Source organism: Denticeps clupeoides, chromosome 4, assembly GCF_900700375.1.
Source record: "Denticeps clupeoides chromosome 4, fDenClu1.1, whole genome shotgun sequence".
Taxonomy (NCBI): domain Eukaryota; kingdom Metazoa; phylum Chordata; class Actinopteri; order Clupeiformes; family Denticipitidae; genus Denticeps; species Denticeps clupeoides.
Window position 1 is genome coordinate 5,332,869 of NC_041710.1, and position 26,662 is coordinate 5,359,530.

At 43.5% G+C, this 26,662-nt stretch overlaps 2 protein-coding genes and 1 long non-coding RNA gene across 6 annotated transcripts; 1 reads left to right on the forward strand and 2 right to left on the reverse strand.

Moving 5' to 3' along the window:
- Positions 1–345: 345 nt before the first annotated feature.
- On the reverse strand, positions 346–5,135 carry LOC114787663 (lipoprotein lipase). Its single transcript, XM_028975415.1, has 10 exons — positions 4,905–5,135; positions 4,518–4,693; positions 3,778–3,957; positions 3,567–3,675; positions 2,827–3,060; positions 1,875–2,117; positions 1,684–1,804; positions 1,427–1,603; positions 1,240–1,347; positions 346–1,152 (listed from the first exon to the last, which is right to left on the reverse strand). The coding sequence occupies exons 1-10, from the start codon at positions 4,996–4,998 to the stop codon at positions 1,101–1,103; spliced, it is 1,494 nt and encodes a 497-aa protein (XP_028831248.1). The 5' UTR covers positions 4,999–5,135; the 3' UTR covers positions 346–1,100.
- Positions 5,136–13,609: 8,474 nt separating this feature from the next.
- On the reverse strand, positions 13,610–14,432 carry LOC114787516 (uncharacterized). Its single transcript, XR_003749414.1, has 3 exons — positions 14,318–14,432; positions 13,864–14,121; positions 13,610–13,679 (listed from the first exon to the last, which is right to left on the reverse strand). It is a non-coding gene; the product is annotated as an uncharacterized LOC114787516 (long non-coding RNA).
- Positions 14,433–15,463: 1,031 nt separating this feature from the next.
- tpm4b (tropomyosin 4b) lies at positions 15,464–26,481 on the forward strand. 4 transcript variants are annotated; one of them, XM_028977895.1, is made up of 9 exons: positions 15,464–15,818; positions 17,022–17,147; positions 23,074–23,207; positions 23,706–23,823; positions 23,935–24,005; positions 24,576–24,651; positions 24,821–24,883; positions 24,958–25,027; positions 25,471–25,718. In XM_028977895.1, exons 1-9 carry the CDS (start codon positions 15,705–15,707, stop codon positions 25,551–25,553), a joined length of 855 nt encoding a protein of 284 aa, XP_028833728.1. In that variant the 5' UTR covers positions 15,464–15,704; the 3' UTR covers positions 25,554–25,718. The 4 variants fall into 4 exon arrangements, with proteins under 4 accessions (XP_028833728.1, XP_028833726.1, XP_028833729.1 ...); XM_028977893.1 differs by lacking the exon at positions 25,471–25,718 and adding an exon at positions 25,847–26,481 and having other exon boundaries at positions 15,480–15,818; XM_028977896.1 differs by lacking the exons at positions 15,464–15,818; positions 17,022–17,147 and adding an exon at positions 18,816–19,740.
- The last annotated feature ends 181 nt before the right edge of the window (positions 26,482–26,662 follow it).

Genomic DNA, 26,662 nt, shown 5'->3' on the forward strand with positions numbered 1-26,662 from the left:
GGTCACATCGCAGGTTTTCTATTGGATTTTAGGTCTGGGCTCTGGCTTCTTCTGGTTAATGGAGAATTATTTTTTACCTGGTAGAAAGCACAGACTGTGATAATGAGTGATAATAGGTGTGTTTGTAATTTGATTGACTTCTGCTGTCATGTTTGACAATAAAATGTCATTTAAATGCACTTTGTGGGCACCAGGAAAAAGTGGGTAAGTTTTGTGAATAAACCACTAAATTTATTATATTATATTTCAGACATGTTTCTGCCATTTTATTAGGATTATTATATTAATTATTGAATATTTTTATAGGAATCGATGGATAAAAACAAAATACCTTTATATATGAAATACTTTCAAACTGAGGACTGCACATTTTATTAAAAAATACAAAAATAAGTCAGATACGAGACAAGTGTCATTAAGAAAGCTGTAAAGATACAGAATATCAACACCATCAATATATATATACTTTACTGTACATGTAAAACTAAAAATTACATTTTGAATTAAAGGACATGTATGCTACAAACGTCATATCAATCAATATGCAATATTTCTGGAGGTTTTTTCCTCATGGAAATAATTTTTCCCTAAATCTTAATATTTTTTCAACTTCCAAGTTAATATTCTGAAATGTTTAATTTCTTAAGTTCCCTTTAAAAAAATTAAATTACAAATAGCCAATTATGACATTTTCCCCACACCAAACATGAAGAAGCATGCAATTTATTTCAGACGTATGCAATGCACTTTCTTTGTCCATCAGGTATTCATCAGGTATTCTTTACTTGCATGCAAAAATAAATCACATTTGTCATAAGTAGCAATTAAATGGAACGTACATTTATACAGTTTATACAAAAGAAGATTACACCTACAATGTGTTTTCCTATTCATAAAACCTACATTTCTTAAGTGTTCAGTTACTGTTCCTCAAATAACATATTGTAGGTATAGAAATACAGCCAGTTTATTCAACAATATCATTTACCTCATCGTGTGGCATCAAATGTTGAATGCCACCTTCAGTAGCCCAAATGCTGGCATGCTAGATAACTATGAAACTTCTTTCATTCCTTTTTTTTGTTGGTGGTTCTTTTGTGTCAGTCAGTGTTTTGTTGGAAGAAGCTGCCATGCGCCTTCAGTCTATGCAGCCTGTAAAAAGAATCAATTGCAGACCACAAACCATGTCAGTCGTAAGTCAATAGCAGTTTACAATGAGCCAACCTTTTTTAATCGTACCTTTCTTCTCGACGGCTGACTTGGTCCTCTTTTGATTTCACAAAAACAATTTCACCTCCTCCCTGGGACAGGTGGGCAAACTCCCTATCTCTAGAGACGAAAATGACCCTGGCGGTGTGAAAGATGACATCGGGTGTAAAAACACTGGGAATTCAGCTTTCATTTCATCTCCGCCTCATGTGCTTACTTGGCCTGAGTCTCTCCAACTTTGACACGGAGCCTCCGGATCATGAACTCATCGGAGCTGAACAGGCCAGAAAAATAAGAGTCCCTCTCCCATGTCATCTTGACCATCAGCAGCTCACCAATGTCCACATCAGTAGTCAACAGAAAGGTTATTGTGGTGTTGGAGGACATGGCAGGCCTGAAATGGGAAACAGGTTACACACTGAACAGTCCCTGGATGCGGCCATTTCTAAAAGGGAACAAAATTTTGTTTCTTACACGGTGACAGAGATTCCTTCCTTTTCCGCCGTGGTACCATATAGAGACACAAGCAACGGCTGTTCCACAAGTGTGATGCTTTTCTTGGAGAAGACATGGAGTTTGATCTGGTAATGGAAAACTGTCCAGAGATGGCCAACATGTAATTCTTGCATTGCATGGAGGAAGCTCAGAAATTCTTGAAATCTCACCTTTGTAAGGCATCATCTCTCTGGTCTTGAGGAACATCCTGGCACTCCTTGTGGTTCGAACTTTGTTGATGCCGTATCCCACTTTGTTGCAGCGGTTCTTGCGGCAGCTCAGGCACATGCCCTTGTTGAAGGCTTCCTTGGAGCTGCAGCGATAAGCCCAGCTCTGGAATTCTCGGTTTACCAGAGAGTCGATGAAAAGGTGGACGGATCGCTCATGGGAGCACTTCACAATCTGGGCCATGTCTGTAAGATAGAAGAGGTAAAAATGTGCACACACAGTACTCTACAGTATGTACAATGGTAAACCCTTACACAACATCTACAACAGCTTTTATTTTACATACAGTATTTCTCAATGGGCTTAAAGACTTTGTACATCAGCCATAACAATCTGACAAGTAAGGTGAATGTCATAATCTTGTTATAAATGCAGCTTGTAGCAGGTGGGCTATATAAATATTCCCTACATTATTAGGGAACATTTGTAGGAAGCATTTAGGTGCCGTAGGGAATTTGGCAAGGGTCAAATTTGTAATGGCTGTCTCTTGTGCAGCTCTTGACCCCAAAAGGGGTCCCAAAAAGGACAAACAGTGAACTGGTGAGAGGATTGTGGATGGCCAAGGCTTACTGATGGAACATGGGGAGCACATGCTGGCTAGTGTGTCTGATCCAATAGAAGATCTACTGTATCTCAAATAGGATCTGATGGAAGGGTGTCAGAATACACCACGGTTTGTTGTGCAACCAGTCAGGATGCTCATGTTCATGTGCTTGATAAAAGGCTGATCCATAGAAAGATCTTATTTGGAACCAGATACCACAGAATTCCTCCATGGATCTAGGAGTCCATGCATTGGCAGGTCATGGCTGTTTTGGTGGCAATGCTGTCATGATCATAATGTTTTGGCTGAAAAGTGTGTAGAGACAAAGCTCAGGAACATGGAGAGCTTACTTTGTAGGCCGTAGGAGGCTATCATCTTTATGGTGCTTTGGAGACTGCAACCTGGCTGAAATGTGCCTCCGTTCGGGTAGATGTCCACATGCCCCACAGGCCTCTGGATCCCAATGCTCAGGTCTGGGGTTCCTCTGGTGTTTGTGTGAAGAACATCGACAAAGTGGGCATCGTCTGGAGACAGACGTCTGAGGTCTTCTGCATGCTCAAAGCGGGGGCCTGCTGGGTCGAGGCCTAGGAAGATGATGATTTAGTAGATTTAGCAGATTTACTAAACTACAGTCCACAGTTTTTGAGGGCTATATTTAAAGACAAAAGAAATATCTCTGGCATCAATTTTGTCCCTACAGTTTGGGTGACAATTTGACTCCAGTGGTTGGTTACTTAGAACTGATATATCCATTTTAAAAATGTATAATGGATGGATAGCCAGACAAATAAAGATATATTATTAGGTTGTTAATGATCACCTGGTCCTAATAAAGCAATGGCTGGACTGAAAACTGAAAAGCAGCAAGACACCGGAACGATGCATACATGGCACATGACGCATTCTGCATGGAACTGAAATATTTAATTGCAAATAAGCCATGGTTGATACAGAAGAACGGTCTATGCATTTTGCATGTGCCGCTGACACTGCTGACATTTTTTATCAGCTTTTCCTGGACAAGGGTCTGACTTATTACAAAACGAGTCAGCGCTTCATGAGCAAACTGGGTCTGGAGGAGGCGTCTAACCTGTTATTCTACTGACTTTGTTGCTCATTAGGTTTCCTGCGATGCCTGCGACATGTGCACCCAAACTGTAGCCGAGGACGTGAAGCTTCTCAAGAGGATACTTCATATCCTTAAGGCGAGGAGAAACGAAAGAATGCACAGTATTATAATCCAGAAAGTACAGTTTATGGACTAAAATAATTCTGAAGCAGTTCTTGAGAAAGCACCTCACCTCTAACCAGTTGATAAACTTCGCCACTTCCTTGCCGACCACTTTGGTGTTCTCCGCCGAGGTTGGGTAGTGTTGGCTGGCACGCTCCAGCCAGTCCACCACAACGACGTTCGCATTCGGCTCCCGCTCGAAGAGCGCCGTCACCAACTTGTATAGCCAGCTCTCAAATATCCCTGCAACCTGGCAACACACAAAGCCCACATCAGACGTCGGGCTCAGGCGACACACAGCGGCAGATTAAAATCTAGATGTCTGAGGCCACGAATTTCAGGCTCTCTGTATTTTGCACAGACCCCTTTTGTGCACAACATTCTCCTATAGTGTCGTTTTTTTTTTTGAGAATGTGACTATTGGGAAGTTTCACAAATCAGTTTGAATACAACGAGCCTCCCTAAAACGTATTTTCTAATGAATAAAGAAATAAACCAACGTTCAGCCAGGTCTCTTTTGGACCCCACTGTGTTAAGGACACAGGACATCAGGTATAATTTTAATTAGCAAGGGGTTCCGAGGGTCAAGCTGTTTCTATTGGTGCACAGACCACCTCAGAGCTGGGTCCATGTGAGATGATCTCCTTATGCGGACTGAAACCTTCTTCCCGGCCAGAATGGACACAGATGCCAGTTCATCCGGACTTTCTCTCCCCCTCCTTCCAGGCAGGGTCTGTTTTGTTCATCACCTGCACTTGGCTTATATATCAAGAAAAAGAAAATAAAAAGTGAAGACCCTCCAACACTCACCGACCAGCCGTGGATGACGAGAAACGTCGGTGCGCTCATGACGAAGCCGCATTGAGAGAAGGTGTCGGCATTCCCAGGCACCAGGTAGCAGAAGTCGTCATCTGGGTATTCCGCCGTGCGCACAGAGAACCTGGTGTCTATGTTGCTGTAGTCTGCAAGGTCCTCGGTTGAGTTGCCTTTGAGGAAGAAACAAATGAAGTTAATAAAGATTTTCTCAGCATTACTGAACAGCCTACAATTTTTTTTGACCTGGCGTGGCCCTTTATTTATAAGAAGATATTAAGAAGATATTAAGTCATCAACAAAATGACAATAAGCAAAGAAATTTATTCGAGATTAGATGACTGATAATAAAACCATGTAATAAAAATGAAGAGTCTATCTTACTAGGAAGTGGTGCCTCGTCGAAGGAAAAAAATGGTTCGCAGCTCTTAATGAAATAAATCCCAATTATGAGAAGCCATTTAGTTTCTTGTCCCATAGTACAGTGGATTCAGTTCTATTAAATGATTGCGTGTGTTGAATAATAAGCGGAAGAAAAATTGTAAATGTACAATTTATCTTTTGGCAAATAAAATATATACTATCTTCACTAATCTTAATCCCGAGCGCAACGGCGTTTCGCACTAGTCTGTCAAACCCAACATTAGTCAAAGTCTTTATACCTCACGGGCCCTCCTGTCCTCGTCGCCCATTGGTTCAGGCGGGATAAAGGGCGCCACCTCCCGCCACGACGGACAAGTGCAGCAGCCAATCACGTCGCGCCCTTTTCTCTCGGGATCCCCCCCCCCCGTGACGCTATTCTTCTAACCGCCGAGCTCGGGTAATTACAAAGGTTAATTAGTGGTCGCGCCCGGCGGATGTTGACCTGACTCCGACCCCCACACATACTCAGAAGAACTGGATGTTCATCACACGAACGTGTATTATTTTACGTTTCTATAATATAACGTTAATATAACTGCAGTTTATAATATAATATAACTGCAGTTTATGTGTCGGTTTTTTTAATAGGCCACTATTTCGTTCAGCATTCACAGTTGAATGAAGGCTCCCTTGACAGAAATAAAAGTGTTGGGAAGTTGTTCAACCTTCGCCTCATTCATAATTTTATTTTTACCAGATTATGTCATGAATGAGGAAGTAAAACTGTATTTATAGCAGTGCAGAAAGACATTTAACTCTGTAAACTCCCACTTGGCAGGTTAGTCACTGGTAAGAGTTCAAGATTTTTATCATGATTTCAGCATCTTCGTAAAGATCATTTTTTTGATGATTAAAATGATAAATACAAATGAAAGGCCCTTCCGTTTCAGCCAATCGGAAGAGAGAGGAGAACCACTCCTCCAGAATATCTCTTCTCAACGAATGGCACATGTTTTTCAAAAGTACTCTCGACCTCCCGAATGTCCATCTGAAGAACCCCAAGTCTCCGAGATAAAAAGGGGGTGGGGGATGGTAATGGCGAGCCTGCAAATTCGATTTGAAAAAATTAGACCGCCTTATAGTCTGGCCTGCGGTTCAGGTCGAAGCAAAACATAAAAGACCATGGATAATTTTAGATGTGACAGTTTACACAGTGACATTCCCACTCAAGGTCACACCCATGCTACAAGTCATTTATGACGACACCGATTTCCCTAAAAAATTCTCCAAGGGCTCATGAACGTTTTAATACACCAACAGAGGTTTTACATTTATACAAAATGGGTGTTCGTGCTAAGGACATTCAAATTTTACAACAATTAATAAAACTGAGAAAAGCTTGGTTTGTGGTCATGGTCTGTGTTTACTTTGTAATTGTAACGAATTGTATTTCCAAATCTATGTATTTATTTTATTCTTCTCTGGTACCTGCATATCTATATGTCTCATCCTGGGACGCTAGGTACTGAGACATGATGTAATTTTTCAACTATGCGCATGTGTTCTGATCTATTCCATGCTAAATTGTACCGTCACGCTCTAAAGTCGATTCTCACAGAAACATATGTCTAACACAGATGCACATCTTTCACAAAACATCGTAAAAGCAACTGTCATTTGACACTAGGTCATGGAACAAAGTGTTCTCATGGATTATGAATCAATAGCAAAGCTTTATTTTCAGTTGAGTGAACTTAAAATGCACCGTCTGTCACCACGAATGTGTTGAGCGACCCCCCCTGTTACCTGACATAATAAGACAAAATCAGCATGGGATATTTTACTGCCACTCCAGTGGTGTTATAACAGATATGCCAGCCTGGGTGGCTGGGTGGGACACAAGCTGATCTGGAAACAGGCAGGCTTCTTACTGGGATCAATATGAAGCAGCTGACATGAGGCCCTTTCCCCCACAGAAACACACACACCTCCTAGCACATTCACAGCTTGACCCTTCCCCCACACAAAGACACATTCCCCGGCCATTTAAAGAATGTCCAGTGAGAAGAATGTCCCAGAGCTCGAACAGTCAGACTGAGGGCTTCACCCATCTGTGACTTTGGGTACCTGCAATGAAAAGTGTTTTTTAAGACAAGTAGCCTAGCGAATGTGCACAGTAAGTCCTGTGAATTATTGAAAATGAACATGCGAGAATACATATGGCTTTCTTGGTACAGTGAGATTGAGGGGTGGTAGCAGCCTAGCGGACAACTAACTCGCCTATGTGCCAGAATCCCACTAACTATTGTGCCCCTGTGCAAGACACTTAACCCTGAGTGTCTCCAGGGGGACTGTCCCTGTAATTACCGATTGTAAGTTGCTCTGGAAAAAGCCGTTTGATAAGTGCTGTAAAATTAAATAAGTTTCCATGAGCAATGACAACACACCCCGTGTCACATTTGGGCATGAAACAGGAGTCGAGTGGCAATTTAGTGAGGGATTAATGAACAGAACTGAAACTCAAGCATAGTTAGAGATGCATCTCAAAAGGCATTGAGAAGAGTAGACACAGGGAGGGAAACACAAGGAACCAAGGCATGTAATCAAAGAACAATGGTAAAGACCAGGGACTTGGACCAGGAAATGAACAGACCACCATCAGTCTAAGGGGAAATACCGGCTACTAGTGGCCAAATGGTGCTATGACACAATAAAGACAATGGAGGCATTATTGCACAAAACATTGCATTTAATATTATTAAAATTATTTCAATAGTTCTTTTAAATTGTACTTTGCGGTCATGGGTGGAATATACGGAGGATTTCAGAGCTTCCAGGCACTTCTGTGTATCCAAACAAAGCACCTTGAAGACACCACATGTGCATACTTTTGCGTATTTGAACTGTAACCCGTTGAGCTCTGAAAACATAGATGTTTGCTCTTAAAGATCCCACAGGTCTTACTTCAAATAAATTTGCTAAAAGATTTCTGAAACCAATTTTTGCTCCAATATTCATGCAGCAGTCCAGACATCTGCAGGATGAAATGCATCATCTTAACAAATTGAATTTATTTAGTTATTTAGTTCACTACACTTGGTTTGCTACACTTGGACATTGTTGGTTTTAGCGATATGTGTGAAATAACCAAACCCCAAAACAGCAAATCCAGGGAAAGAAGGGAAGTGGAACAACAGAATGGTTCTCATAATGCTTGCATCATTCCTTATATCATGCTTATGTGATTTTTCTTACTGTAGGCAGAGTTGAATTGTAGGTACACCTTTCACAGCCAAAAAAATACATGTGAAGAAGATATTATTGCAAGAATTCAATTAAATCTATCAGTGGCTCTTGCTGTTTGGCAAAAATCTCATACAGAGACATATGTATTATGCTTCCCTTCTCTGACCCACGAGTTAAAATAATATTGTCCCGGCTTGCTTCATGACACCCATCTCTCATCCCAACAAGGCTTTGAGCCTGTCCCGCTGCTTGGTGGGAACCCTGCAGTGTCGACAGTTTATTTTTCTTAGAAAAGCAGAATTTAATGTACAAGGACTCTGCATTATATAAAAAAATCCTACAGCCCCATCAAAAACAATGGAACTGGAACCAGAGAAGGGTGTGGTTGAAGCCTGGTTGAACGTCATTCCTCTGCAGGTTTGGTTTCATAATCAGCACTAGGCTTACAGACGTCTCCTCTATCTACAGGAAACTGGTGTGCAGATGTACTAAACAAATATTTTTTCCTCTGCTTTGGCATCCTGATGGGCTCTGGCCTTTTTATACATCATCACAATGTTTCACTTTGCTTAAAATGTTGGGACAAGTTGAGAAATATATCTATATATTTCTTAATAGAATCCTTTTCCTGCTTTGAACTGTAGTTGTTGTATAGCCGACCTGGATTTTGGGTCTAGATGGAAAATGTGGTGTCACTGCTTGGCAATTGATTTTTTTTCTTGTTCGATCACTGATTTAATCGGTCTGAATTTGACCACTCCAAGACACTTGAACAATCTTATTTGAAAATAGATTTTAAATAACTGTGTTTTAGCGCCCTCTACAGAAGGAGATTGTGAATCTAAAGTGAAACTGAAGTGATTGTCACTGTCAAACTCTGCAGCACAGCCCAATGTGTCCTCTGCATTTAACCCATCACCCTTGGTGAGCAGTGGGCAGCCATGACAGGCGCCCGGGGAGCAGTGTGTGGGGACGGTGCTTTGCTCAGTGGCACCTCAGTGGCACCTAGGCAGTTCTGGATATTAATCGGCAACCTTCTGATTACAGGTCCGCTGCCTTATCCGCTACCACTGCCCCCATTTGAGTTACATGAAAAAAATTATGACTAGACGTCCAATACATGTAGTATAAGCAGTGGCCACTATCCACGCTTCACCTTCAGAACATCTTTTTATTTGCAGATCATTTATATCCTATTCCTAGTTAACCAGCTATGAATCCAGCTTCAGTGCAGATCCAGGATATCTGGGATACCAGTGCTGCTCTCAAAAATATAAAACAATATTCTTTGACCAGTAATGTAACCAATGATGGTGTTAGCAAGTTCCACCAGTTGGTGCCAGTTGCCATTCTGTAGCTCTGCTGTAGGTTATTAATTAGAGACTAAATATCTTTATATAAATTTTAAAAATCTCCATGCTTAATAGATATAATATTATAGATTATATAGATTATAGAACCTGTATTAGCCTGTTTTTTAGGAACTTGATGTAAAGTGATTATTTACAGTATATTCACTGAAATATCTTAAAATCTTTTGCTTTACATACAAATTGATATTTCACTGATACACTTACTACTATTGTGTCCCTGAACAAAAAAGCAAAAGGAAACTGAACCCTACCACTAGATGGTATCAAATACCACTATGTGGTACCAAAAAACGATAGTTCCAAGATTTAATTCCATATAACTGTTTTAACAGAATTTAGCTTTCTTAACAGGAATGCAAAGTCATATTAATTGTTTTTTATATCATTGGCTGAGCTTTTAAAACAGCAACTTCCTTTTATGTCATGCCATATGGAAACAGTAATATTTCAGCAGTGAAATTAAGTCGAACAACAGCCAAATAAATTTGGTCTCCCCAACAGAGAATCGACATCAATAGTTAGTTCAGCCTGCTTTTGCTAATATATCAGCATCTAGATGCCTCTTATAGCATTTGATAAGTGTCTGGATTTGGATGGAGTTTTTTTTTGACCAATTGTCACGATCCGGTCCGAAATGGGGTTTCATTGTTGTCATGTGAACTGTTCCCTAATCGTTTTCACCTGTGTTAATTGTATAAAGCTGCCCTGTTCATTTCTGTTCGCTGTCAGGTCTTTAACGTTATGTTCCATGTTCACCAGTGTCTACGTCTCTGATGTCTCGTGATTCACAATTAAACCCCGGTTTCGTGATGTCAGGTGAAAGCGTCCTTCATTCCACGTCTTCTCGTCACTCCTCGTCCTCCTCTCCGTTCACCCGCCGCGTCATGCCCGCATGGACGTGACACCAATCATCCATTCAAAATCTCTCCGGCTCAGTAAAATTTGATGGCTGCCAAGCATGGATAGATGATATTGAAGTTAGGGGGCTGTGACGGTCATTCAAGAATATTCTACTTCTCCCTCTGCATGAATGCCTTTGTAGATTTCCAACTGTGTTTGGGGTCATTGTCTTGTTGGAATTTCCACCCCCTGCATGATTCAACTTTGTGACTGATGCTTGAACATTGTCCCGAAGAACCCTTGAACAAGGGTTTCCAGTAATCAAACTGTCCAACAGCCCCAAGGCATGATGGAACCTCTAAAAAAACTCTAAGGCAACCGGCTGCAGTGTAAAGCACTTTGTTACAAACAAATAAGTAGTTTTGTCTCATAGGTCCCAAGCATTTTGTTTCACTCTCATCACCCTGCCATGCAGATGTTTTTGCTCTGAATTGCAGAACAATGTACAGATACAGCATCTGCAGCAAGTTGTTCTTGCAGGTCTGTAACTATACTCACATCCCTCCACATGTGCTGCTCCTGTATTTTTCCTGGCCTGCCAGACACGGTTTTAACTGTGCCTGTGGCTTCCGTTTCCTTCCAGTTGAACTGTCGGCCTTCCCCTAAAACATGAACACTCAAAATTTTCTGATCTTTTGAGAATCGCTTTAAGGTTCTCCATGCTGTCACTCTTTAGAGGAGGGTTCAAAAGAAGCACAACTTCCATTTTTGACACCTTTAATCATAATTGGACACATCTATACATGAAGTTCAAGACTTAACAAGCCAATTTGGTGCTACATGTAATAAGTAGTTTTATGCATTCAAATTATCACAATTTCAAGGGTACCCAAATATTTGCATGGACAAATTTTTATTTAATATTCATGCCGAGGGTGAAGAACAAATGAACAGTTTATTGTAGGTCAATAAGCAGAAACCAACCACCATGCCGTACCAGATTGTGAAGTCTATTTTGACATACACTGATCTGTTTTCCAGCACTACCCATCAGTAGCACAGCAACCCTTGGCCACCGCTGTTTGTTGTGATTGCCCTCTGGACCCCCATACTGACCTTAGGAAAGTTCACAATAATTCTAACTTCTCAGTGCTCCAGAAATAAAGATGATGGAAAGAAGTGGTCATCTCTCACAGAGGGATTATAAGATGCACCACGATTCAATTGCTCCTCTAAGAGTTGGGCTTCTCATCTGCATTTATGTTATCCTCACTAAAAATGTATTAGTATATTATGTTAACAGTAATACTAATACTGCATTAAGTAGTGCAACTACTTTTAGATTAAAAGCTAATTGATTGTCATTCAAAGGGACAAATGGCCTTTTTGAGATTTATCTCAAATAAGCCTTTTTATTATTTATTAAGGTTGTGTAAAAAAGTAACAGCATTGCTTTTTGGGGGGCCCGAGCCACATTGATATAAAAAATATAACAGTAATTTTTACATATGCACTTGCAAGTGGAGTTTACCTTTATGGTGCCATATGGAGAAACCAGGTGTTCTTGGCTTATGTTTTTGATTCAGTTGGGACTGTGCAGCACTTGGAAAACATATGAGAGGAAACGTTTCATATTTATGCCCCCAGCAGCGGTGAGAGAGACCGCGTGGAGAAAAAGAGACTGATAGAAAGAGGAGTGAACAGTTTACATCCGCTGTGCAACTCGCCTGTTCCCTCTGCACCATCACCACTTCCAGCCCTCCCTTCCCTGGCCTTAGTGCCTGGTATATTTCGTTCACGTGTCAAAAAAAAGCAGCTGTGTGCAGTGCCGTCAGTCTTCCTGCTTTCGTTGCCCGTCTTGGCAGTTGTGTTTGGACCGGGTGGCATTAAAAAAGACGGAAAGTCGCTTTCCCTGCTTCGTGCATTACAGTGTTTAATTGAGGACTGAGCGATTACAGGACCATTCACTGAATAAACAGATTAGTGTCATTTTAACTATGCGTCTGTGCCAAAGACAAGAGCAGGAGGTCATTTATGTCAGTAAATCCATGCAATCCATTCTTGTTGCTTAATAAACGTATGTGCTGTGGCATGTGGTTTGTGGACATGTGGCATGTGCATTTTGGTTAGGTCAGTGTTCTGTGGCGCCGTGCACATGAGCAGACTGAATTTTATCTCAGCACTATTCCCACGGCAGCCATGCCGCTTTTTGGGGAGTTTTTTACCATAAATGGAGCTCAGGAGTGGAGCAGCGTTTCCTATGGGAGGGATCTGATTGCCCCGTCAGTGTTCCTGCGAGTGTGGCGACTCCCTTCTCACGCCCTCTTCCTCCCTTTTTTCCTCGCTCTCGCTCTCCTTCTTTCTTTTTTTCCGCTGTCTGCCTCACTTGGTCTCTGTGTCTCGTGGGTTGTTGCTCTTGCTTTGCTGCCTTGTACAGTTTCTCTTTCTTTCGCGTTCTTTCTCCACTCATCCGTTTTCATGAGGAGACGAGGCCCGTGGCAGATCTGAAAACCGCACGTCGCAACTTTAACACAGCATTTTTACATCTGATCTTGAGGTGCCGATCGTGAAATAAGCTAACAGACATTTTATAATAAAGACCACTGAAAGCGTTTCGTCACTGCAAGCATCTTCTGGGCCCATTCCTGAACAAAATCTGGAAATCCGCTTACTCTGTCCAGAATGCAGAGTGGTTTCCTGGAAAACTATTTTTTCATTAATATGTGTTTTCAACCACAAACTGAAAACCACTGTGAGCCTAGCATTTTTCCCAAAAAGTATTTTGCATTCTGCAGACTCCTCCCAGCACCTCAGTCCTGCAATAACAGCACAAACCACATTTCAGTCACTTTCTAATTCTAACAATGTCTCCTGACACCTAGTCTCACCTGAGTCATTAACTGTCTCATTGTGCAGAACCCCCTGCCTCCGCTGGCACATTCACTCGGGATCGGGGAAGCCCTTTGTCACCTCTGACCTTTGGACTGCAGTTCGAAAGCCAGCGTGCTACAAATGCTGACACCGTGTCGGTGTGCCACGTGTGACGTGTGCCACGTGATGTCATGTGTTGTGCAGTGAACTCTGTAGAAGGTAAATACGGAGGAGAGGAAATTCACAGAATGTTAAATTCCTGTCCTGTTCTTTTGGAAAGAGTGAAATTATCCCATTTTTTGTCATGTTTAATGGCCTCTACTGGTAAAAAAAAATGATTTTAAAAGGTAGTGATTGTGAATTTGTGACTCCACAAACCTACCACTCCTGAAGGCAAAGTCTAGACAGGTCCGGTCAAGACTTAAAGTACTTGTTTTAAGTCACTGTCACAGCCATGGCCACAACGCTACAACCCCAGGGGAGCGCACGACATGGCGACAGAAGAGGCAGAAAGGTCAACATTGAGTGAAAACACCCTACAGAGACCCCAGGACCCTGGGAACTCATCGGCGATCACACATCATGTTGTTGTGAACCGTTCTTTCTGACTGATCATACCTCAAGCTGACTGCCTGTTTGGAATGCCCTACCTGTCCTTGTTCTAATCCCGACGACCGACGAGCCCTGCCTCCTCCTCCGACACGCCGGTCCTCCAAGTCTCTGATGTTTCTTCTGCTCCCGGTATTGACCGTTTTCCGCCCAACGCCTGCGACCTTCTGCTACAACCGCTTACTCACGTTCTGGCTTCCATCCCTCCCACCGTGGAACGATCCGGGGAGTCCCAGGATGTCCCACGCCACCGCTTCTGTGCCTCAAATCCCAACTGGTGACAGTCACACATTTAAAGGCTGTAATTCACAAGAGGCGACGTGTCAGATAAGGACATGTTTATCGGTACACAGAGCAGACGTGCTCTAAATATCTTTCATGTCAATCTTTGGTTGAATGTATGTTGCAAATATAGTTTCCCTGCATGAAAACTCCTAATAGCACTCTCAACCACAACATATTTTTTATTCTTTAAAAAATCTCCAGCATACAAACCTAGAAACCTTAACATGAGATGGCCTAGAGGTTAAGGAAGCAGCCCCGTAATCAGAAGGGTGCCGGTTCGAATCCCGATCCGCCGAGGTGCCACTCAGCAAGGCACCGTCCCCACACACTGCTCCCCGGGCGCCTGTCATGGCTGCCCACTGCTCACCAAGGGTGATGGTTAAAAGCAGAGGACAAATTTCGTTGTGTCACCGCGCACTGTGCTTTCACTAACTGGTAGAGAGTAGAGCCTGTGCAGGATTTCCCTTACAAAATGACCATAAACTGATGATGACAAGTTCACGCCCTGTTAGAGAATAAATATGAAAAGGTGACTGGATTAGATGCTTTTCTGAAAGGAAGCCAGCTGACTGAATTGTCACAGTGCTGCTCCTGGCTGCTCCACTGTGGCTCTTTATTTTTAGGCTCTGCAGCTGCTTCGTTGGAAAGCTGTGAACAGATTAATTGTTCAAGCAACAACTTGACCCGACGAGCTTTTTCAAATTCATCGCCCATCAGCAAGCACTTTCAGTCTTAGCTCGAATCTCCTGTCAAAAAAATTCTGACAACAAATTTTGAAAACAGAGGACAATAATAAACTTATTACACTTTGAACCGGTTTTGGGGGCAGAGATGTAATTTATGAGATGCTTGCTTTTCCAACCCTGTTCTCTGGCCCGGAGAATTTCCATGGACCATTTCTCTTCTCCCACAAGAGAACGGGAAAATATTTTCACCCTCTTCCAGCTCTTACCAACCCTGTTATTACAATTAATGTCGATGTAATTCCATGCCGGCCCTGAACCAAAAACGTGTCTGATCTGCAGGGGCATCCAAGGGAAAGAGGGAGGTTTTAATCAAACCCAGAGGTTACCGGTCCAAACTAAAGTTACTTTTGGTCCTGACTTTTGCCTGACCTCAGCCAAAGTGTTTCGTTTCCTAATGTGATGGTGTCGGTTCCTCACGACAAGGTCAGGAAATCGTTCCATCTTTCGCATCTCGCTTCAAAATGAGACATAGGCATCCAAATAAGGAGCAGGCCTGGCTTTAAAAAAAAGGAGGTTGGGATGAGACGGAGGGAGCAGGGCACGGTGTGTTCCAGGGCTGTTCTGTACAGGGCAGAGGGTTAAGGAAAAGGAGTGGAAGGGAGGGGTGGTCACCAGGGACCTGGACCGTCTCTGTAACCCTGGTTTTAAACGGCTGAAAGCGGCGCCGCACGTCAGTCTCCTTCTCGCTCTCTTGTCCCCTCCCTCTCTGCCGGGTGGACCTGACTCCTCGGTTGGACGAGGAAAAAGGCAGTGAGGTCTCTCCTCCTGTTCTCACTCGCTCCCTCCACGCTCCCCGCTCTGCGCCTTTCTTCTCTCTCGTTAAATTCCACAGTTCAACAAAAAAAAGAAACATGGAGGCCATCAAGAAGAAGATGCAGATGCTGAAGCTGGACAAGGAGAACGCCATTGACCAGGCGGAACAAGCAGAGTCCGACAAGAAGACAGCGGAGGACAAGTGCAAACAGGTGAGATGAGGATGAAGAAATAATGATTTAAAGGAATGCATGATATAGCAGCAAATACTAAACTGCATGTACGTGCATTTTGATGTCTTTGATGGTTCCAAATGGAGAAAAATGGAAAATCCTCAACATTTGTAACTATGGAAAGGAAACAAAGAAATTTCCTTTGCTTCATTTCCTTCTTCTCTCTTTGACGGGCCACTGCCATGTCACCCCATCCAAACCCACCGCAATGCCCGTAGAAGAGGTTTAAATGTCACTGCATGCCACTCTGGCTTCTGCGCAGCCGGCTTTCCCCCGCAGCTCCTCAGGAATGAGAGAGATGCCCATGAGAGCGAGCGAGCGGTCACATAATTGAACCCTCAGCGAACAGCCTCCACCGCATCATACCAGCGAGGCTCCACCAAGAATGAAAAGCACCGAAACGGAAGATGCCAGGCAGGGCCTTGATCTCGGCAGTTAGTTAAAGGCCGCTATTACTGGGCTTTACTTGCACGGAACATTCTTTGGCTTCTCTCTCGTTGAATCTTCCTCTCCCTGTGCCCTTATTTGGAGAAATCAAGGCTGCGGCCATTTTTCCCAACCCAAGAACTTTTTTCGGGGGAACATGGTGACAGTTTGGTCGTTTGTGCATTAACCGTACTGTGCGATGCAAACACAGAGGTCTTCCTGTCACACTAGTTTGGTGACACAATGGAGGCATCACTGCTTTGAAATAGTTGGTCTGGAGTCGGGGGTTTTGATGAGTCAAATATCGAGACAGATAAAAAAATTTTTTTTTAAAAGATGATCGCTCACAGGACGGGAGACATTTTTATTACAGGGCTGGATCAGAGCGTCTACGGTTCATCTGGAAAAGTATACGGAGGTCTCTACAAAGACGTCTAGACCGAGCCAACCTAGTAAACAAAATGTATTCGTGGATTCAGGGTGGGCGGCCTCTAATTCCCGTTTGCCAAAGCTAAAAATGCAACCGTCTCTCGAATGTGTTCCCACTCTGGTCACCTATGTCACCGAGAACAGTTTCATATCAAAAGACACATATGTCCAAAAAAAAAAAAAAGAATGCAGAATTACGTGGAAAAGATTCTGTGCAGAATTTAATATTAGAAATATCCCAGCATATTCTATTCAGTTCCGTGTTCTATGTGAATACTCGTGGACATTATTTGTCCCACGTGATAATTATCCAGTTTGTTTTTCCAGTTGGACGAGGAGCTGATTGGTCTGCAGAAGAAATTGAAGGGCACCGAGGACGAGTTGGACAAATATTCAGAGTCTCTCAAAGACGTTCAGGAGAAACTGGAGCTGTCGGAGAAGAAAGCAGCAGATGTGAGTACCAACAGCGGTTTGTACGCCTCAACCGACACACACTCAGGTGACGTCACTCATAAAATTATGTGATTTTGTTCCACACGATGAGTTGATCTCAAGTAAGTAAAGGCAACACTTGCAAAGAAGTCACTGGCTGCATGATAAATATTTCGTCCCCATGCATCCAACATGGTTGCAATTGGTATCCCAGGAAATATGCAAAAATAATACACCTCTTTTACATAAAAATGGCAATTGTGCATCATTAAAATCATGAAGCGTGTTTCATCATTCTGCAGGGGAACACCTGGGGACAGTGCCCCTATCAGTGTCTTACTCAGGGACACAACGGTAGTAAGTCGGGTTTGAACCTGGTTCTGGTACTACCACAATAGGCTCAGTGGGATCTCAAAATACAAAAGTACATGAAACGTTGGACGCTTTAATGTATATTAATATGTTGCTTCCATTTTTAGACAAGTTGTACTTAAATTCTCGTTAGCAGCATGTGTCCAGGGACGTGTGTCCAGGGACGTGTGTTAGATGTGGGCTAGCTAGAAGCCGAGACAGCTGCCGCACGCTGAGGCCGATCCTGGCCTCCCGTGCATCAGTGGCCACTCAGGAATCCCGGGAATGCAGCTAAAGCAAACATCGCAGCCAGGCCTCGAACTTCCAGTGAAACTGACACGGGGCTCTCTTCCGGTGGGGGACGACCTGAGACGTTCCAGAATTCCCCAGAAAACAGACCCACCGACGTGCGGCCTAAATGGTACCTGGCGGGACGTGAATTATGCGAGGAAAATCAGTCATTTACATTTACATTTACATTTATCAGACGCCCTTATCCAGAGCGACTTACAATCAGTAGTTACAGGGACAGTCCCCCCCTGGAGCAACTTAGGCTTAAGTGTCTTGCTCAGGGACACAATGGTAGTAAGTGGGATTTGAACCTGGGTCGTCTGGTTCATAGGCGAGTGTGTTACACACTAGGCTACTAGCACCTAGCACAGTCATAGCACATGATGATCTATTTGAAACCATTACACCTCATCTGCCGCACATGAGGACAGCTGAACGTCCTGCGTTTTAGGACGGGACCTGACATGGCTGCGAGAAGCGCAGCAGGGAGTTCAACCCCCAGCTGCGCAGCCCACGGCCGGACCAAGGTCAGCCCCTCAGATCCCTTCCGAGCAGATCGTAAAACACAGACAGTTCAACCATCCGCTTCTCACAACTAGATGACGGCCACTTCTCTGCCAAAAAAAAAAACGCTACGAAAAGGAACAATGAGGCAAGAACACCTGGGATGCATCTACTAATGCCTTTAAAAAACGAGAAATCAGAAAAAAAAGGTCTTTGGTTTTTGTGTACTGAATTCCGAACGCTGAAGCGGCGTGCATGCTATCCTCGTTACACGTACGGTGAAGTACATTTCGCGTGTTTTATGATGATGATTATAGCTGATGGGTCGTAAAAATCAGAAAACACAACACGTGGCGATGTGCACTGCAGACTGCAGTCGATACTTCTGTGTTCGCATTTTACATTTACATTTATAGCATTTATCAGACGCCTTTATCCAGAGCGACTTACAATCAGTAGTTACAGGGACAGTGACCCCTGGAGCAACTTAGGGTTAAGTGTCTTGCTCAGGGACACAATGGTAGTAAGTGGGGTTTGAACCTGGGTCTTCTGGTTCATAGGCGAGTGTGTTTGCCACGGTTTGCCTTTCATTTTCTGTTTATCTATAAGTATCCATGGTGATACGGAGGGTCACAAACGCTTTAAACGCTCCGGAAAGTTCTTTAGTCTTCAGCAGCTTCCTCTAAGTGACATTTAACAGTAATGGGGTGGTAGTGAAGTATCAATTCTTCCAAATGTTTGACGGCCCTCCATAATTTGCATTCAAGATCTCTACTCTATAGTATAATATAGGACCAAAAAAACAGGCGCGGATCTCCTATGGTGGTGATGAGTGTGTAAACGTTTTCAATGCATTTACATTACATTTTACGCCCTTATCCAGAGCGACTTACAATCAGCAGTTACAGGGACAGTCCCCCCCTGGAGACACTCAGGGTCTTGCTCAGGGACACAATGGTAGTAAGTGGGGTTTGAACCTGAGTCTTCTGGTTCACAGTGAGCGTGTTACCCACTAGGCCACTATCACCCACTATCACCCAAAATCCAGGGAATTATTCGGAGAATTCGAATGGGAGTGAAGCGGCCTTATCCCCCATCCCCCCTCCAGGAGCCGTGATGTCATCCGAAACTCGCTTCTTCCCAGGATTGGACCAGATGTTTTCCCCCTTTTTCCTGCCCTTTTTTTCCCAGGCTTCCTCATTCAGCAGCCCCGAGCGCCACTCCACGTCCACGTCCACGAACACTCGTCCGCAAATGGACGCTAAGTTGTAGGAGGACCGCCGCGCCGCGCTGGACAGGACGCCGTCTTTTGAGGGGTTTGGTAAGGGCCGTGGCGAGCATGTCGGCGAACTCGCTGGTCGCGGTGAAGAGGAAGATCCAGGCGCTGCAGCAGCAGGCGGACGCCGCGGAGGAGCAGGCGCAGCGGCTGCAGAGGGAGCTGGACGACGAGCGCGACCTGCGGGGAAAAGTGAGGACGACGCGGCTCTGTCGGCTTTTCCGGACCGTCGCCGTGTCTTCTGGGGACTTTGGCGAGATTTGCGCGCGTCACGTGCATTGCGTTAAATACGGCAGAAAAAAAATGCCACAATAGCGTTTTTTAAAAATAAGTTTTAATATGTTGCAGCCCCAGCCTGGGAGACATCTCCCTCGCTCTCACTTCTATGTCTATGTCTCTCATCCAAATAAATCTGTCTTCTTCCAGTCTGTCCCCAGTCTCTCTCTTTCTGTCTCTCTCTCACTTCTATGCCTATGTCTCTCATCCAAATAAATCTGTCTTCTTCCAGTCTGTCCCCACTCTCTCTCTCTCTCACTTCTTTGCCTATGTCTCTCATCCAAATAAATCTGTCTTCTTCCAGTCTGTCCCCACTCTCTCTCTCTCTCACTTCTATGCCTATGTCTCTCATCCAAATAAATCTGTCTTCTTCCAGTCTGTCCCCAGTCTCTCTCTTTCTGTCTCTCTCTCACTTCTATGCCTATGTCTCTCATCCAAATAAATCTGTCTTCTTCCAGTCTGTCCCCACTCTCTCTCTCTCTCACTTCTTTGCCTATGTCTCTCATCCAAATAAATCTGTCTTCTTCCAGTCTGTCCCCATTCTCTCTCTCTCTCTCTCTCTCTCTCTCACTTCTATGCCTATGTCTCTCATCCAAATAAATATGTCTTCTTCCAGTCTGTCCCCAGTCTCTCTCTCACTTCTATGCCTATGTCTCTCATCCAAATGAATCTGTCTTCTTCCAGTCTGTCCCCAGTCTCTCTCTCTCTCTTCTATGCCTATGTCTCTCATCCAAATGAATCTGTCTTCTTCCAGTCTGTCCCCAGACTCTCTCTCTCACTTCTATGCCTATATCTCTCTTCCAAATGAATCTGTCTTCTTCCAGTCTGTCCCCAGTCTCTCTCTCTCACTTCTATGCCTATGTCTCTCATCCAAATAAATCTGTCTTCTTCCAGTCTGTCCCCAGTCTCTCTCTTTCTGTCTCTCTCTCACTTCTATGCCTATGTCTCTCATCCGAATAAATCTGTCTTCTTCCAGTCTGTCCCCAGTCTCTCTCTCTCTTCTCTACTTTTAGGTCTCTTACCCAAATCTATATTTCTCAGTGTATTTTTTATGCCTTTATGCCTTTTTCCCAACTCTATGTGTCTATTTGCGTTGTGCTCTTTTCCGGTATAAAAGTTTAAATGTTTAACTAAGCACATGTAGACTGCATGCAGGGTGGTGGTAAAAGTTCGTAACAAAGCGAGAAATGAATGAATCCGCCCTCCCCAGTGGTCCCAGTGTCTGCTTGGCCAGGATCCCTGCCAAGAACCACAGGCGGTGACACTGGAGCGCAGTCTAGTCACTTCCTGGATCACCAAGTCGACTTTGTCTGTTCCAAACCAATCCTTATACCTAACCATCTATCAGCCTCGCAGATAGTGCCTTCGTGCTGAAATGTTCGCAATCTGCAGCATCGTCGCAGCATTTTTGCACATCGGGGACCATGTGAAACGTCACTTCGGTCATTTGATAGTGGAGCACAAGTGAGATAAACGCTGACGGATGTGACTGGGGGGGGGGGGGGGGGGGCAGACAACCCTCGCTTAACACACATTTTCGATCATTAAAAAATCAAAAAGGCAGCCCATTGTGTGGCAGAACGTTACGCAGATGTGAGGCGTTGGTCTAAATTCACAAAGCTGCTCTGTCCATGGGCGACAAACCATTTCTCACTCCCGTTCCCCCCGACCGTAGGACAACGTGACGTAGTCCGTGCGGTGATCAGTAGTCTTTTCACGTAAACTGTAAAAATGCACGAGTGTCCACTATCCGAGCTTTGGACAGGCAGACTCAGACAGTAAAATCTTGCAGATGTCCGCCATGTGTTTTTCATCACAGGAGCCTCTTGGAAACCGCTTGCCAAGGACTTTTTGCGCAAGACCTTCACAGAGTGTTTATCCGTTCGCGCTTTGACTAACAAGGCTTGTAATTGATGCTATAATGTTTTACGCCGTCTTTGTGCCAGCGAAATCCTCATGCCTCGCAGAACCGGGACCGCGTTGTCACCTCAAGTGCCGGTTGGTGTTAAGGGCTTTGTCCCCAACTGTCGTTAAACCCAACGGTTTAATTCACCAGCTCAGTGAAATACGTACTAATGACTTGTTAACGTGTGACTCTGAGACTCGTAACTAAATGACCCTGCTGTTGTAATGGCCCACTTACTACCACTGTGTCCCTGAGCAAGACACTGAACCCTGAGTGTCCCCGGGGGGACTGTCCCTGTGACTAATGACTGTAAGGCGCTTTGGATGAGGGCGTCTGCTAAATGCTCTAAATGTTCATGTAAACCGAGCCCCAGAAGAAGCGTGCAGCGCCTACATTACTTTCTTTGATGGATGGTTAATGGTTTTCCTTTGATCAGATTTGATAGTTTAACTTGTTTTCATCTGACATGATCGAAGGCTGAAGGAAGCGGGAAACACAGGAAGCTAAAGGAAATATTTATTACTTGGACATTTTAATAATGAGTAATTTTAATACTAATTAGTATAAAAAATGTACTCCAACCTCTTGAAAACCAGCTATGGAAGCTGACTGTCTTACAAACTTAAAATCAAAGGAGGCGTGGTGGCCTGGCGTCCATGAAAGCGGACTCGTAACTGAAGGGTTGCCACACTGACAAAAACACTGTTCTTTCCCAAGGACATGGTAATGAACATATTATTATTCATTATTTTATAATGAGTTATACATTTCATCATTTACCTGGCTCAACCCACCATAACATGGGGTGGTAATGGCCTATTGAGCAAGACCCTTGTCTATGAACCAGATGACCCCCGTCGTACGTACTACCATTGTGTCCCTGAGCAAGACCCTTAACCCCAAGTGTCTCCAGGGGAGGACTGTCCCTGTAACTACTGATTGTAAGTCGCTCTGGATAAGGGCATCCGGTAAATGCTGTAAATGTAAATAACAGGATACCTGTGCCTGTTTGGTGTGGACTGAGAATGAGCTTCAGTCAGAGAGGAGGGGGGTCTCACAGTGTCACTTAAAACACAACGAAATCATAGTGGATTTTATCTACATATTTGCAAGTGTGTTGGTCACTTGTAATGCAATGTTTCACACAACGGCAACATTTCCATTCCCATACTGGTGTTCTCCCATCACCCTGAACACTTTACCCATGTCACTGTTTATTTGTGTGTGTGTGTATACTACTTAATAGAGTGCTACCATGGAATTTTATGTTTACCCCCTGCCCCCTCTGGCAGGGTTCCACAAACCCCTTCCAGATTTAACCTCTGACCTTCCTTTGCACTCAGGCTGAGGGGGATGTGGCTGCTCTGAACCGCAGGATTCAGTTGGTGGAGGAGGAACTGGATCGGGCACAGGAGAGGCTGGCCACAGCGCTGCAGAAACTGGAGGAGGCGGAAAAGGCCGCTGATGAGAGTGAGAGGTGAGAGCTGGGAAGCAAGGTCATCTGGTCAGACGTCATCCATTTAGACCGCCTTGATAATTCGGGAAATCTCAGGAACGACACAGTGTATGAGCGTTCACGTCCTCCTAAAAGAAAAAACTACTAAAAAAAACATTGTTATACACAGCACACGGTGCACACAGTGAAATTTGTCCTCTGCATTTAACCCATCACCCTGAGTGAGCAGTGGGCAGCCATGACAGGTGCCCGGGGAGCAGTGTGTGGGGACGGTGCTTTGCTCAGTGGCACCTCAGTGGCACCTTGGCGGATCGGGATTCGAACCTTCTGATTACGGGGCCGCTCCCTTAACCGCTAGGCCACCACTGCTCCAATATACACTTATATACACTATACACTTTAAGGTCAACTTCCCTTAAAAGGACGCAGTTGCAACCCAAAACCTCTAGCAAGAAGTACATTGTCTGATGCCGCTGGCTCTTTTTTTACTTGATGTTGAAATATCTTTTGTCTTTTCAGGGGTATGAAGGTGATAGAGAACCGGGCAATGAAAGACGAGGAGAAGATGGAAATCCAGGAGATGCAGCTGAAGGAAGCCAAGCACATTGCTGAGGAGGCCGACCGCAAATACGAGGAGGTTTCTAACTATTTTAAATAGTAAAGCCATCGTTTCAGCCGGATATTAGTTTGTGTTTTTTTTTCTTTTTTTAATAAATATTTCTCAGGACCCGTGTCTGTCTTTTTTCAGGTGGCGCGAAAGCTGGTTATTCTGGAAGGGGAGCTGGAGAGAGCGGAGGAAAGAGCCGAGGTTGCAGAGCTGTAAGATACATTTCACTTCACAATCTGAATTTCTTGGCTGAGGAATGTGGTTCCAGTCTGTGGCGATTATATATTGTTCCAAATACAAGAAAATATATATTTTTTGCTACATCCAAATATGTCTTACATTCAATGTAACCAGTTGCTGTAAGTTGTAAGGCTGTAAGATTGTAAGAAAGAGTGGAAAATGTAATATTTTCATGTCATGAATGTATCATGCAGCTATGTAATGCTTCTGTGCATTGGGATAGGGAAAAGTTTTATGCTCTCCCACTGCATCAAAATTCAGAACTCCATGGTCTACAATGCCAGAAGCACAAATAGCTCTACACATAAAATGATTTGGTCTTGTCGCGTCTTCCTAACGAAATATATTACCAAATGGCTTCTTTCTGTTAAAACTGTCTTATCAGACTCTGCTTTTAGCGTTTTATTCTGAGCTTTATTCAGAGTTCGGTTTCTGCTTCACAGCCACAGGAAGGCAGTGACCCCTGCCCTTCACTATGCACTTTCTTGACATATCATGAAAACGGTGAACTAATTTCAGTCTGTGTTCTGTTCTGTCTGTAGAAAGTGTGGAGACATGGAAGAGGAGCTGAAAAATGTTACGAATAACCTTAAGTCTCTGGAAGCTCAGGCCGATAAGGTACATTATAATCCCAATCCGCCAGGGTGCCACTGAGGTGCACCGTCCCCACACACTGCTCCCCGGCCGCCTGTCATGGCTGCCCACTGCTCACCGAGGGTGATGGTTAAAATGAGGTGTGTTCTAATGATTATTTGTCTGAATCAGCATTCCTCTGATTCCTTGACAGTACTCAGAGAAAGAGGACAAGTACGAGGGGGAGATCAAAATGCTGACTGACAAACTGAAAGAGGTGATGCCCTGCTTACGACTTTGGGCCAAGACTTTCATTCACAGCTGCCAGACTAAGACCTCTGTGTCTTTCAGGCCGAAACCCGAGCTGAGTTTGCAGAGAGGACAGTCACCAAGCTGGAAAAGTCAATTGATGACTTAGAAGGTAAAACCACATAATTATAAATAGTGTTTTACTATTGACGTGGGGTTTCTGTCCCTGATACCAAGATTAACCTGTACAATGCATAAAAAAAACGTACAAATAGTCACATAGTCACATAGTTTTTACTTTTGAAATAAGGAAAGGGCACATGCAATTTGAGCAATTTCCCCCTGGGATTAATAAAGTTCTTTGAATCTTGAATCTTGAATCAAATAACCTCCACCAAGAGGACATTTGTCCTCTAAGTTGACTGAAGTAGTTACAGCTTTTCTTCCATAGTGCTTCTTATGTTCTGTTTAACTGGCATGTTGCATTTCTGTGTTCCTTCCCGTTTCTGGCCTGTGACCTGACTGCATCTCTCTTTCTCTTTCTGTCACTTGTTTCCTGTTGCGGTTTCCTCCCTCTCCTTTGCCGCCCCTCCCTGGGGACCTGCTACCTCATAGATGAACTGTATGCCCAAAAGCTGAAATATAAGGCCATCAGTGAGGAGCTAGATCATGCCCTAAATGACATGACTTCCTTGTAAAAGCTGCCAATAATTTAATTCTGCTTTACTCTTTTTCCATGGGAATCTGACCATGCACACTTCCTGTATTCTCAGATTGTTCCTCTACGTGTGCCACACCTTTTCTTCCTTGTTCTGCCACTGATGTAATAATAACATTTAAATAAAGTTTTATTATATGATGAATGTCTGTTTTCTTCTCATTTCCTTAATCTTTGAACTACGTAAATAGTCACTTCACATATAATTATTTGCCTTTTTTTATTATACCACTGTATAATTTTCTGCATTAATGGCTTAAACCTTTACCACAGAACACCTATCCAGTGCAAAAGAAGAAAACCTCGGAATGCATCAAGTCCTGGACCAAACACTACAAGAGCTAAACAGCTTGTAGAGGAACCGAATACAAGCTTTTCAACATTCCATGACTTCAGCTTACATGTTTGGTCTTTTTTTTTGTCAAGAACATTCCAGTTCAGGTGTTCACCTGTTGTGCTAAAATTTGCTGTGCCCTCATAACTGAAGAAATATTAGACCCTATTCTCCCAAAATCTGTGGCACATTCCCACCCATTCCCCATTTAAATATTTCTATGTGAGGATATTTAAAGACGAATTCAAACGTGGACAATAGAACGAGCATTCTATTTATTTCTTGTGGGATTCAGTGGTATGTAGCAGCAGAGTGATGGCCTTTGTTAAATCATACTGTGTCGAACACACTCATATGTTCCCTGAACGAGACTTTTGCTTGTTCTAAACCACAATGGGCATTTTATTTTGAGCACATTATGCTAAATTCAATACACATAAAGTAAGTAAACACATAGATTTTACCACTGCTTTTTATACATGATGACATTTTCTTTTTTTTGCTACCTTGTTCACAATGTCTTGATTCTGTTTACCCTTTAAAACCGTGATTCTAATAAATTTGTTTATATAAATTGTGGTTATAATTATGAATGATGTAAATAAATGCAAGATTCGGGAATACGGAACTGGCTTTAATTACAATAATCACGGCAACATGCACTTTGCTCCAGTATGAAGATCATCATCTTAATTCTATGTGGTAAAGTCGATTTACTTCTTAAAAACTGATATGCTGTATATAGGATGAAGCAG